Below are 12,739 nucleotides of genomic sequence, written 5' to 3'. Positions count from 1 at the left end.
GGGGCTCGCTCATGGGGAGTGGGCCCGAAGTGGCTCTGTAACTGCTGTTGGGAGCCTGCAGTAAGATGGCCTGCTTCCGAGTCGACCGCTTCTGTTATCTCATTACTGCTGAAACTTATTTCATTTTTCTTTATACAGTGGTGGCAGAGGTTTTGGATTTTTTTCCTAGCTTCACTTTTCTCTGTTTGTTTCTTATTTATTTCTTTTGCTGTGACTAATCACTTCCTAAATACTCTGGGACCCTAACAGAACTAGGGACTTGTTAGACTCACAAATGAGGGTTCCCAAATTTGTGTCTTTCACATAACCGCTCCTGCTGACTTTTCTCATAGGCATACGGCCTCCTATTGTGAATGGCCCAATGCCAGCACGGCCGCTGGTTGCACTCCTGGATGGACGAGATTGCACTGTGGAGATGCCCATCTTGAAGGATGTTGCTACAGTGGCATTTTGTGATGCTCAGTCAACTCAGGAAATCCATGAAAAGGTGGGCAAAAAATGTGCGAGTATTTGGACAGAGAGCTCTGCCTCTTAGAGTAACCAAAGCGGAGACTGATTTGGCCTGGTTTTTGTTGTAGGTGCTGAACGAGGCAGTAGGAGCTCTGATGTATCACACCATTACCCTTTCTCGTCAGGATCTGGAGAAATTCAAAGCCCTCAGGGTCATTGTGCGTATTGGCAGTGGCTATGACAATGTTGACATCAAATCTGCTGCAGAATTAGGTATGACGACACCATGAGGGCTCTGTTGCGATCAGAACTGAATGTGAAGTGGGACATGCACGTGGTTTTTCTGTTTTATGACTGCATTTAAAACATTTTATGTATGATGATTTGGAGCTGCTTAGTGTCGGGCATCTTTAGGAAGCTGACCAATATTGGAGCTGGGAGGTGGCTTGAAAGAAAGATTCTTGGTTCTCTGCTCTGCTGTGGATGTCAGCATCTTTGCTATTGCTTGGGATTGAGAAACCTGAATACGTTGTCTTTTGGTGTGGCAGCTTTGAGGTTTTTATGGGGAAAGAATTGAGCAGATTCTGATGTCTGAAAGCAAGCTGCAAATGCTGATGTAGGATAAACTCACTGTAAATGCTTATAAGTGAGTTTCGCTGTTAATTTTTCATTTGCAGGTAGGTTCTGATTCAACACTTTATTATTGATCCCTTTAGAGCCCTAGGCATGTGAAGAGTCTCTAGGTCAGGTGACAGAAAGCTGCTGTTTATTAAACATATGGCAGTGAGACTTTTGGACCTTGTAGTGTCCTAGGTGAGGTGCAGCATCTCAGTACTCTGCCCCTTTTTTAGGTCTGTGTCAGAGATTTGAAACCTTTCTTAATGTAATGCAGATCAGATTAAGTTTAAATTAAATGCACATATTTATATATAAAATTGAAGTAGGCATTACAGTTTTCAGTTCTGCAAGACCAGATGAACTGCAAATAAGTGAAGAGTGCGTATTTGTGTAGAGCTTGACTTAGGCCTAAAGAGTCTTCTCATCCAAGTGATTCAGCTGATTGGTCTCAAGAGTTGCTGGCCAGGTCCTTGACTCTCATCCAGCCATTACATTTTTGGGCTGAATTTGAAACCTAATCCACTCTTGGGGTTCTGTGCTCAAAGTCACCATCGATGTCTTTGTTTCATTCAGATTCAAAACTTTCCCCCCACCCCGCACTCATTAACCCAAGGACAAATGGTCAGAGTTCTGTCACCATCAGGCTGCTGGTTGTCACCTCCACTTTGGAGCGATAGTGTGATAACCCTTATGTGTGGCCAGATTTGCTATTTCATGGACAATTAATGATTATTTTCATGCTTAGCCAGGCCTTTTAATTCATTCTAAGGTAAGATGCTGTTCCTTATGTGTTCTGAACCTTCAAATCTGGCCCAAGGGCTGTTGTGTGTGTTTGCGTTTTCGTACATTTAGGCATAGCGTTGCATGTAAACACAAATTCATGTCTAGCCGTGTCAGAGTTGAATGCACGTGGCTTGTCTGAAGTTGAATGAGATGATAACCCATGAGATTGAAATAAGTTAAGGCTCCCTATTGCCCCTCCTCGTGTCCTCCGAGCCATCTGTGTGCCATTGTGGCACAATTGCAAAGGGTCTGATAGAAAAAAGGAGTCGGATGTCTGGGATTGTGTGTGGCCATTGCTCTCTTGGCTCTCTTGGGAGAGCGTGGTCTGAGTTTAGTTGAATGTCTCCTCTGTAATAGGCTTGCAAAAGAGTGTTGCATTGCTGAATTTTATGCGCCTCGAATCACTGCCTAGATTTTATTCATAGTTTTTAGATAGGGGGTGGACTTTTGAGGAGGAAGAGTTTCCTTGGTTTAGGAGGAGGCTAGGGTTACTTTTGGGAAGAGACCATTTTTTCATCTAGGTGTTTCTCGGCTGGGTTGTGAAATGAGGGATAGCAGCAGTGAAGTGGTGTGGTGGTGTATTGCCAGCAACACACGTACCCTCCCTGTTGTGTTGTGTTGTGTTTTTTGAGCAGGCTGCTCAGGAATGATCATATTTGGCTACAGCGTTCCGTCTTTCCCTTTCCTGACAGAAATTTGTGCTTCAAGGACTTGAACTCTCTTTGCATTAGTAACGTACCTGATAGTTCTGGTCATGGATCCCTTGTGTTGTGTGTTGTTCTGGAGTGGCAGTGTTATGAGTTGTTATTTTTAAGTAACTTCCAATAGATTCAGAGAGGCTCCTGTGGCTTCTCTCTGCATTTAATGAGTTAGTTACTTACTGTTGCTCCTGGGGAAGCTGATGCTTGCAGTGAGCATCTGGACCGTGAGGCATGAAAGAGCTCAACCATCTGTCTTAATTCTACGGTCTGCCAGATCATCTGTCAGGAGTGTCTCTGGAATGAGTGCATCTTTTTGGATGCACATCTAAAACAGTCAGTTGCTTGCATCACTTGTATGACCCAGTTTTCTCATTTCAGCCTGGGGTTGGTTTTGTTTTGTTTGTTTGTTTTTTGTTGTTCTTTTTTTTCCTGGTGTCTGTGTGTCAATCCAATGGATATTTATATGGAAGGAGTGGTATTTCCGTGAGGTTAAAAAGCTGGCTGGTTGCATCTATGTTGCTGTAAAATGAGCTTCTGAAATGAATCCTGTGTTTCTTGGCAGTAGTTCTGGACTGAATTATCTTTCAGCACTGACGCCTGAAGAGCTCTATGTTGCTTTAGCGCTGTGATGCTAAAAATCTTATATGACCTCTGTGGCTTTGTAGGCATTGCAGTTTGCAACATCCCTTCCTCCTCAGTAGAGGAGACTGCTGACTCCACCCTCTGCCACATCTTGAACCTCTATCGCCGTGTTACTTGGCTACATCAGGCCATGCGGGAAGGGAATCGAGCCTCGAGCATAGAACAGATTCGAGAGGTGGCTGGAGGTGCTGTGCGTATCCGTGGGGAGACTTTGGGCATCATTGGACTCGGTAAGTGATGGGAATTGTTAGACTGAAAAGTGAACCGTGAAAGGTTTTGGGAACCCAGGAGTCTCAGACTGAAAACAGTGATAATTTCACAACTGTTCATTGTGAAACACACCGACTCATAAGGAATGCTAGTGCCCTGTTCTGTGATGCTGGATATCTTCAGGAGTTGGGTGTATGTCATGGGATTGGGGATTTTTTTTCATATTCAAATGGCTAGAAGAATTGGAACACTCAGACAGCTCTTCTTGGTGACTGTTTCCCTGTGGGCTAGGCTCTGTATCGGTAACAAAGCCGCCTGAAAGCTACCAGTTACTTCTCCAAGTTCTTGTAATCAGATTATCACTGCCTCTGACTCCAGGCCCAGACTTGGTTTGGAACCCAGAGCTGCTTTTAGGCTAAGCTCTGGCTATTGCATGGGGAAGGACTAGAATTAGCCACAGGGGATCAGCACTGAGTAACCTCCTCTGGATCCTATGGCAATCCTAGGGGTTCCCAGGGCTGCAGTACCTTGGGCCTTGGCACTAAACTCCAGTGTAGGCTCCCAGTCTGTCCCAGTATCTTGTCTTTAAAGTTTGTTTTACCTTTCCTTGATGATTGTGGGTTTTCTTTTGTGAAGGCCGAGTTGGACAGGCAGTGGCTCTGCGAGCCAAGTCCTTTGGCTTCAACGTGATTTTCTATGATCCCTATCTGCCGGATGGAGTGGAGCGATCCTTGGGTTTACAACGAGTAGGAACCCTGCAGGATCTACTAATGCACAGCGATTGCATCACATTGCACTGCAGCCTGAATGAACATAACCATCACCTCATCAATGACTTCACTATTAAACAGGTGCAGCAGGAGCTTGATTTCCCCCACAGAGCACTGTGGAAATGAATGCAAACAGAAACTGCTGCTTTCACAGAGGCTGAGAGCGTGTGAATCCTGCTGCCTCTGTCGTGTGCCTCCTGCTGCCTTTGCAGGCCGGGAGGGTGTGAATCTGGGTGCCTGTGCTTTGTGCTGTGTAGAATTCCGTGTTAAGAGAAGAGTAGGACTGGCTTTTTTGCCAAGTAATTTCATTTACAAAGATTGTTTTAGGTGATTCAGTAATTTCAAATTACCTTTAAAATGCATAATTGCCTGTGCTGGTTAGAGCCAGATGTGGTGTGGCTGGGACTGTGTACGTTTCTTTACAAGCTCTGCCAAAGCCTCTCTGCCCCAGCCCACTGCACAGTCAGTCTCGGGCTGTACTCCACTAGTCTGTGAATGCGTTTTAGTGCTTTCGTGAGAGACATCTGGACATTGTTGTCCAGTTTTGTATAGCTGGATGCTTGATTCATGTCCTCTTTCTTTTTTTAATGTAGTAGGATGAATATGGAGTGCAGAACTTGAGAGTTCCACTTTTGCCCTTATCTTGTGGTTTTGTTGGCTCATTTTTAAAGCAAATTTCTCAAGCATTGCTTGCAGGCATTTCCCCTGTGGTTAGGTTTGCAGTGAAAGCACTCCTAGTCGTTCAGGCCTCATCTAATCACTGCAGGCTCCTGCTTATTTCCAGTAGACTTCCCAAGATTCACTTAGCTTCCATGAAAAGTCTCATTCTCAACCCACATATTATTTTTCTTCTTCCAGATGCGCCAGGGCTGCTTCTTGGTGAACACAGCCCGGGGAGGGCTGGTGGATGAGAAAGCTTTAGCGCAAGCCTTGAAAGAGGGGAGAATCAGAGGGACAGCACTGGACGTGCACGAGTCTGAGCCTTTCAGGTAACGGTGTGCCTGCGTGCCTGCTGCTGCCCTGTGACTCGCTTGCGCTTGGGGATTCTTCTGGGGTTTTTTGTTACTTGAGTTACAGTGATACCCAGGAGGACAGGTGGGGTTAACACTTCTGGAAAGAAACCACTTTCTTTTCCTCTACAGCTTTGCTCAGGGACCCTTAAAAGATGCACCCAATGTGATCTGCACACCGCACACTGCCTGGTACAGTGAGCAGGCTTCCATTGAATCCAGAGAAGATGCAGCTAAAGAGATCCGCAGAGCTATTACAGGTACTGATGAAGACTCTGTGCTCTTGCAGCTGCTGCCAAATTATTATTCTTTCATTAGTTCACTGCAAGGATTATGCCGATTGTTCTGAAAACTCAGTAACTGGTTTCTGGAACTGAAGCATGAGTTGATAATTGTCTCTTTGCCTTCTGAGAATCTTGTAACTAATGCTGGAGTGGCACTTTCCCTCGCTGGGAAAGCCTCATGCCTTCTACATCTTCCAAATCCTTTGCAATAATTCTTTTGACAGTGATACTGTACACCTTGTTTCTAGAGTAGTGCATATTGTCTCTTGGGGCAGATGAGGCTTGTCAACTGCCGTTTGTGGCCAGTAATTTCCAGGACATCACAGAAGTGGGAAGGAAGGATCAGTGTCTTGTCTTCTCCAGAGACCAGTTTTTCAGAGCCTCCCCTGCCCAGTGTTATCCTGTGGAGGTAGATGGAAGAAATGTTGTGCATTTCCTTTCTACTTTCCTTTGTAAATGCTTCAGGGAATGAGCCCCTCCTACTCGTGTCCTGGCTTTTTGTCATTCTTGGCACTCTTGCAGGTCACATACCTGATGCTTTGAGGAACTGTGTTAATAAGGAGTACTTGCTGTTAGCAGCTCAGTGGTCCAGTATTGATCCTGCAGCTGTCCACCCAGAACTCAACGGAGCTGCAGCGTACAGGTGAGATATGTAGGTTGTCCAAGTCCCTGGTTCCAAGTGTATCTTCCTACTGAAGTAGGCCAACGTCCCTCTTTGGGTTTGAGAATTACTTGTAGCTGCAAGCAGGCATGTTTCTGTTCGTATGTACTCTGTATGTGAGCTCTTTCCAGAAACTTAACAGCAGCACTTCTGAAGCTGTACTGAGATTTAACATTTACTTGGTCATATTTAGTTCCAGCTGCATACTGGTTATTTTTTTCAAATCCTTGCAAGACCGGCCCAAGAGATACCTTAATATAAGAAAGCCTGCTGGGTGCCTGAAAGGAGGTCTGGATCCTAGCATTTAGAAGTTGTGCATATCGTATGGACTGTCTAAACAAAGCACAGTTCTTATCTGTAGCCCAGATACGGACTGTTAAAAAGACATTGTTCGATGAATTTGGGCAGTGGCCTAAGTAGGGTGTGTTTCAGTTTGTCTGTTACAGACCTGGCCAGTGACTGTGGGCAGGTTGCTTCCCTTCTGCCTTTCTCCCATCTGCAAAGTAGGAAATACAATTTCTTCCCTTCTCTGAGAGATCTACAGAGGTTTGGATATATCTATGGAGAAGGCACAGGAAGGCAGGATGGCAGTAATGGAAGAATGGTTCATTAGCAATTACTGAGTATCGCTTTCCTGATTTTCATCGTATGTCTAGCTGTTTTATTAGTTTAGCTCCTCACTTTTTCTGTCTTAGAGCCCCGTGAAGGTTATCTGGTGGTTTGCTCTCCATCGGCTGACAGGGAGGGAATTCCCGGCTCTTCAGGGTACCTTCATACAGTGCTTACGCTATTTTCTACTGGAGAGAAACTGTACCTGTTTTCCAAATGCTTAGTATTTGACCTGAAACTGTCTCTGTCTGAAAACGGGTGTCATTTGGTATTAGGATACAACTGCTACTTTTTGGCTCTGGAGACTTTTCCTGTGTTCTGTCTCGGAGCATTTCTGTTAGACAGGGATTTGCATGCAGCAGGTGTCTGAGGACGTGGCTCCTTTCCCTTTGCATAACTCTGTTAGAAAAGTTTGTAATTTCTGTATTTCTGTTGGTTTCAGGTTTCCTCCAGGAGTAGTGGGAGTAGCCACCCCCGGGCTACCAGAACCACCAGTAGTGGAAGGGATCGTAGCTCATGGGATCCCTTCTGTTTCTCACTCTGCACCGCGTACCCCTTCCCCAGGAGAGACAAGCAAACTGGATGCAGACAGAGAGATTCCTGCTGACCAATAGCAGCATCTTTTTCTCCTCTCCTCTGGCAGCAGAAAACACTAGGAGGGTATCTCCTCCTAGGACCTTCCTTGACACCCTACAGAGACTGTTTCCTGTTCACACAGGACAGGAGAACGCATTTCATTACCGGCAAACTTTAGCTCTTGCCTTTATTTTGTAACCCTTTAGTTTTAATCTCTCAATGAATCTGTCTCCTTCTCTGGGGCAGGGCAGCAGTGACCTTGCCTCTCCTCTGAAATACTTGGTCTAACCAATGATTTTTCCCATATATCTGCCTCGGTTGTCTATGTCAGGGAACTGTCCTTGTGCACTTGAAAATAGAATTGGAGCTGCCTGATCAGGGTTGGCCCTTAGTGTTCCTAACACCAGACTTCAGTGCACACTTTTCAGTTGTGACTTGTAGCTTAAATTTTTAATTTGGCTGAACCTCTCTAAGTGTAGCCAAGGGGATATTAGAAAAATATTAGCGAATTGGAGAAGTTATGACTATTGGTCTTTATTACGCCCTTGGTGGAACGCAGCCTAGGCTCAGCCCTGTGTGTTACTTTGCTTGTTTTAATTGAGGTTTCCTGTGAGATCAGACATAGCACAGGCATTGCTAGTTCTTGTCCATACAAACTTTTGTCTATGCAGTACTAGGCCTAAAGTACGTCTCAAAGCCAGCCTTGTAAATAATTCAGAAGGGATTAAAATGTCATCAAACGTGTTCTGGTGGCCACTGTGCTTGTGAGGCTTCAGAATAGTTCACCCTGGAGTCTGTGTAACTCGGAGAAGGCAAGAGAATGCAGAAATGGGAAAAACGTGCACTGGAGACAGCAAGCAATAACCTGCGGCTGCAGCTGCTGCTTTCTCACACACATGTACCTCACAGTCTAATGGTGGTGTTTATCCAGAAGATGTCTGTCACAAATTCCAGGCTTTGTGCTACGGATGTTGGTTTTTTCTTTTTTTTTTTTTGTTTTTATTTGGCAAGATTGCATCAACCAGGAGTCACATACCAGTACTGGTGACACTTGTCTCTGTGCTGATGGAGAAGGCAGCTTTTGACAATTGACCAAATTACTCTACTTCAGCTCTGCTGGCATATACTGCATCTGCAAAAGGGGTCAGGCCAAGACGGTGGTTTTTTACATGAATAAGCTTTGTGAAACTGAAGAAGAAAGAATACTCTTAGCTTGTCGCCTGAAGCCAAGGCAGGATTGTTGCTCTCAAGTCGTTTTCCATTTCCCTAATGATTGAACATGAATTGCTTCTTTGAGGGTATGGAGTCTTCCGCAAAACAGGTTCCACAGGAGAAGATTGTTCTTAATTCCAAATCTTCCTTTAATTTCATCTTGCTACCCTTAATTTATAGCCTCTCCATGCACAGGATGTAACAATTGCAGATTGATTTGTCATGTTGTGTGGGTGTATTTAAGTAGGTGCTCTATGTGGGGCGTACCCTATGTATGGGCTTGCCTGAAGAATCTCCCTCGATTCTTCCCTCTTGTGTGTCTGGGATTGGAAGCTGAACAACTGGGCACAGGCTGGAAATACACCTTGAGGTGTGGACAAAATCCTCTCTTTAGGCTGTTTACAGTTTGGGAAGCTGAGGAAACCTTTCAGAGTCAGTAAGTTTTCCTATTTTTCTTGGTTTTTTCTCCAATACTGCCTTCAGATAATGGCTTACTACTGATACAGTGAAGTGATTTATTCCTTTCTCCTCCCCCCCAACTCCTCCCTGGCAATTCAAGAAAGGAAAATAGGCAAGAAGTCAACTTCAGGGGTTTTCTTGCATTTTTAACTGTTTAGCATTCATGAGATTATATTAGTTCTCTAGTGCTGAGTGTCTTTTTTTGGTAAGGTATTTGTCTCTTGGCTTCTTTGTTTTCATGGATGATGCTGATTCTACTTAAAATTCATATACCTCTTCGGCTGCTCAGGTTTAGCAGATGAGACTGGGACTGGTGGTAGGCACAAGTTACAGGAGAACTTTTCTGAACGAAAGCCTGGAGCTCGGAAGCACTTTGGTTGCATCTGAACCTAAAATACCCAGCAGCACTTCCCGAGTTCATGGCATCTCAGCGTGGTTTGGGTTGGGAGGGACCTTGAAGCTGATCCAGTCCAACCCCGCCATGGGCAGGGACAGCTCCCACCAGACCAGGCTGCACTGGAGCCAGAGTTCTTCAGTCTCCAGGAAAGCTGAGTTTTACCAGCTCAGAAAGCTGTTCTTCTGACAGGCAGATGGGGAGAAGCTTTCAGAGACCCAGAGCTCATCTCCTGTCCAATACCACATTAGGGGAGCAGTCTGCCAGGAACTACTCTTTGTTTGCTGCTGAAAATTCCTGCCCTGCTTAGAGGTTCAGGTCTGAGATTACTTTGTGGTAAGGGGCTTCTAGCTATGGTATTCCTTTGTGAATACCGAGGATCAGAGTACATTGACCTTGTCTATGCTAGAGCACGATGCAAAATAGATTTATTTTTTAAAAAGAGGCAGCATTTTTTTTTCTTAACTGCAAGTATCTCTATAGACAGGTAAAATAACTGAGCAGAGGAAGAGTGGGAAGATCTCATTTGGGGGACACTTTGAGTTTCTCAATTCTTTTTTTTTTGGTGCCTAGATACATACTGGTGACTGGTAAGCACAGGGATTAAATAACTGATGTAATAAGAAATATTTCCAGGTATGGGTACTGAGGAGTTGAGGCTGACAGTGTTGATAGTGGCTCTGTTCTAGGCTTGTGATTGGACGTGAAGGCAGATTTCCCCTTGGTTAAAGCCACAGCAGAAAATGTTGAGGTAAAAATGAACAGACCTTATCATGACCGCAAAGGACTCTCTTTGTGCTTACAGGATTACTCTGCTTGTGTGCCATTTGTACCTCTGCTTATGGACTGAACCCATTATCACCAGATAAGAGACAGCGCCAAGAAAAATTTACCAGAACCGAAGCCCCCTGTGGTGGTCTCCATCCCCTGAGGGCCAGGTCCTTTGTTAGCGCCTACTCCTGTGGACAGCAGCTCCCCCCTCCCAAGCTTGGTGCAGCACACACAAGTGGAAGCACCTTTTTTTTCCTTTTTTTTTTTTTTTTCAAATGCCTTCCTTCAGAACTAGCGCAGAGCTTTAATCCCAAAGAACAGAAGTCTCCCATGGTGAGGCAGGGGTGCCCTGGCTGCCCTAATCTGCTTACAGGAGGTGCTCACACTGTCCCAAGGTACATTCTGTTTGTCAGGGTCACTGCTGCTGACCAGCTTTTTTATAGAGGACTCAGAGTTTCAGAAATATATTTTTGTAGACAATGACTAAACTGTGAAACATTGAAATAAAGCATGTAAACAGAAACTTACAGCACTGTCCTCTGTACAAATGTTTTTCTCACTTCATTTCTCTCTTGACTCATTAGAAAATGTTTGATTACTTCTTGGATATATTTTAATAAAGTTCTCCAAAGAACGTGGCTGCTGTCTGTGGAAGGGGTGGCCTTAGATACAGTATTGAAGGGGAGGGTTGAAAACCTGTGCAGGTAAGTGTCTGCCATCAGTCCTGTTTTTCTCAAATTAGCTAAGATGGATCTTGCACACAATCATTCCCTGCATCACCCAATCTGGCAAATGACTTTTTGGGTTCTGGAGCACTGAGCATCAATCGAGGCTGTGAAGGTGCAGGCTGGAGAAGGAGCAATCTTCAGTGGTTAAGGGACCGCTTTGGATGTAGCCTGGTGCTTACTTATGCAACTCCTCACAAGCTGAAATTGTGGTAATTGGTTTTGTGGTCCCTTAAGTGTGCAATTTAAATATACAAATGTGAAGAGCAGTAGCTGTTTTCACTGTTTTACTGTAAATAGCAGTTGAATTTAATACACAAAGTTAGCCCATGAAACTAATTTTCCTAACATCATAAAAGTTGGTGCAACAGAATTAGCAGAGAAAGGTGGTTAGGTATTTCATAAATTGAAGTTAATTCCTGCTTTATGGCTGTGTTCCCTGTGTCAATCATTAATAAGGAAACCCTTTCCTGTTGGTGGATTGTGTCACTATTAGTCTAGCTGGTGGTGCATGCCTTTGGAATATCCAGCACCATGCTCAGGAGATGGGATATGGGAAATGCTGGCCTGCTTTATCTGGCAATTTCAGTCCTGGAGCTGGTGGAATGGGAAAGGGATATAGCATCACAGCACGGTTTGGGTTGAAGGGACCCCAAAGCCCCCCCAGCCCAACCCCCATGGGCAGGGACACCTCCACCAGCCCGGGCCGCTCCAGGCCCCGTCCAACCTGGCCTTGGGCACTGCCAGGGAGGGGGCACCCACAGCTTCTCTGGGCAACCTGGGCCAGGGCCTCAACACCTTACAGCCAGGAATTTCTTCCTGGTGTCCACTCTAAACCTACCCACTTTCAGTTTGAAACCGTTCCTCGTCCCATCACTCCATTCCCTTGTAAAAAGTCCCTCCCCAGCTTTCCTGTAGCCCCTTTAGGTACTGGGAGGCTGCCGTAAGGTCTCCCTGGAGCCTTCTCCAGGCTGAACAGCCCCAACTGGAACCGCCTGCAGCCTTTCATGTGGTGGTACTATTATTAATTCATAGCTGATGATCTTGATGTTTCAGTAAAGAAAAAGGGAAAAAATGAGGGCAAAGCCTGGTCTTCAAAGACAAATCTCAGATTTTTTTCTACATTGTCTTTACTGCATAAGCAGAAAGAGATGCAAGTTGTGCGATGCTTCTCTAGCAGTGTAGCATTCTTAAGTATTTTGTGGTTATTTATCGAAAAGGAGCCAGCTTAGGGCACTGTGCTATTCTACATGAGACCTGTTCAAATGTCTCAGCTGCTCATGAGAGCCACATCCGACCAACATGATGATTTTGTATCTTGATCACCCCCTGAATAAAATGCCTTTTCAAAATCCACCTCAGCAAAGAGCAAGGCACCCAGACTCTGGGGCCGTCTGCCTTACCTTCCGCCAACCTAAAACCCTCAAAACTGCAACTCAAGTCCCGTATCTCGAGCCGCTATTGTACTGGGTTTTATCTGCATTTGCCTCGAAATTTAGGGTAAAAATTCTTCAACCTCTGTGATAATTTCAGGTTTTGAACCTGGCGTTAACGAGAGGCCCCGCCACAGGAAGGCTCCCCGGCGGCCGCCGCCAGCTCGAAGCTACAGCGCCGCGTCCCTGCGCCGCCATCCTCCCGATCCCGCCGCCCTCTGTCCTCGCCTTACGGCCGGCGAGGGGTGTTGTGGGACAGAGGAAGGAGGGGGGGAAACTGCGCGGGCGCGGCGGCCGCCGCCAGCTCGAAGCTACAGCGCCGCGTCCCTGCGCCGCCATCCTCCCGATCCCGCCGCCCTCTGTCCTCGCCTTACGGCCGGCGAGGGGTGTTGTGGGACAGAGGAAGGAGGGGGGGAAACTGCGCGGGCGCG

At 45.8% G+C, this 12,739-nt stretch overlaps 1 protein-coding gene across 1 annotated transcript; it reads left to right on the top strand.

The window, feature by feature from the left end:
* Nucleotides 1–334: 334 nt before the first annotated feature.
* On the top strand, nt 335–7,653 carry LOC104534258 (C-terminal-binding protein 2). The gene is made up of 8 exons (XM_010194395.1): nt 335–487; nt 579–723; nt 3,218–3,424; nt 4,041–4,255; nt 5,033–5,163; nt 5,317–5,444; nt 5,991–6,111; nt 7,181–7,653. The coding sequence occupies exons 1-8, from the start codon at nt 362–364 to the stop codon at nt 7,350–7,352; spliced, it is 1,245 nt and encodes a 414-aa protein (XP_010192697.1). The 5' UTR covers nt 335–361; the 3' UTR covers nt 7,353–7,653.
* The last annotated feature ends 5,086 nt before the right edge of the window (nt 7,654–12,739 follow it).

Source organism: Mesitornis unicolor, unplaced genomic scaffold (assembly GCF_000695765.1).
Source record: "Mesitornis unicolor isolate BGI_N332 unplaced genomic scaffold, ASM69576v1 scaffold30840, whole genome shotgun sequence".
NCBI classification, from domain to species: Eukaryota; Metazoa; Chordata; class Aves; order Mesitornithiformes; family Mesitornithidae; genus Mesitornis; species Mesitornis unicolor.
This window is presented reverse-complemented; position numbering and strand designations above follow the sequence as displayed.

Excerpts from the sequence above, each read along its gene's own strand:
- LOC104534258 (XM_010194395.1), top strand. The coding sequence starts at position 362 with ATGCCAGCACGGCCGCTGGTTGCACTCCTGGATGGACGAGATTGCACT. Across the intron at positions 5,164-5,316 it reads CACGAGTCTGAGCCTTTCAG|CTTTGCTCAGGGACCCTTAA; the intron begins GTAACGGTGTGC and ends TTTCCTCTACAG. Across the intron at positions 6,112-7,180 it reads AACGGAGCTGCAGCGTACAG|GTTTCCTCCAGGAGTAGTGG; the intron begins GTGAGATATGTA and ends TGTTGGTTTCAG.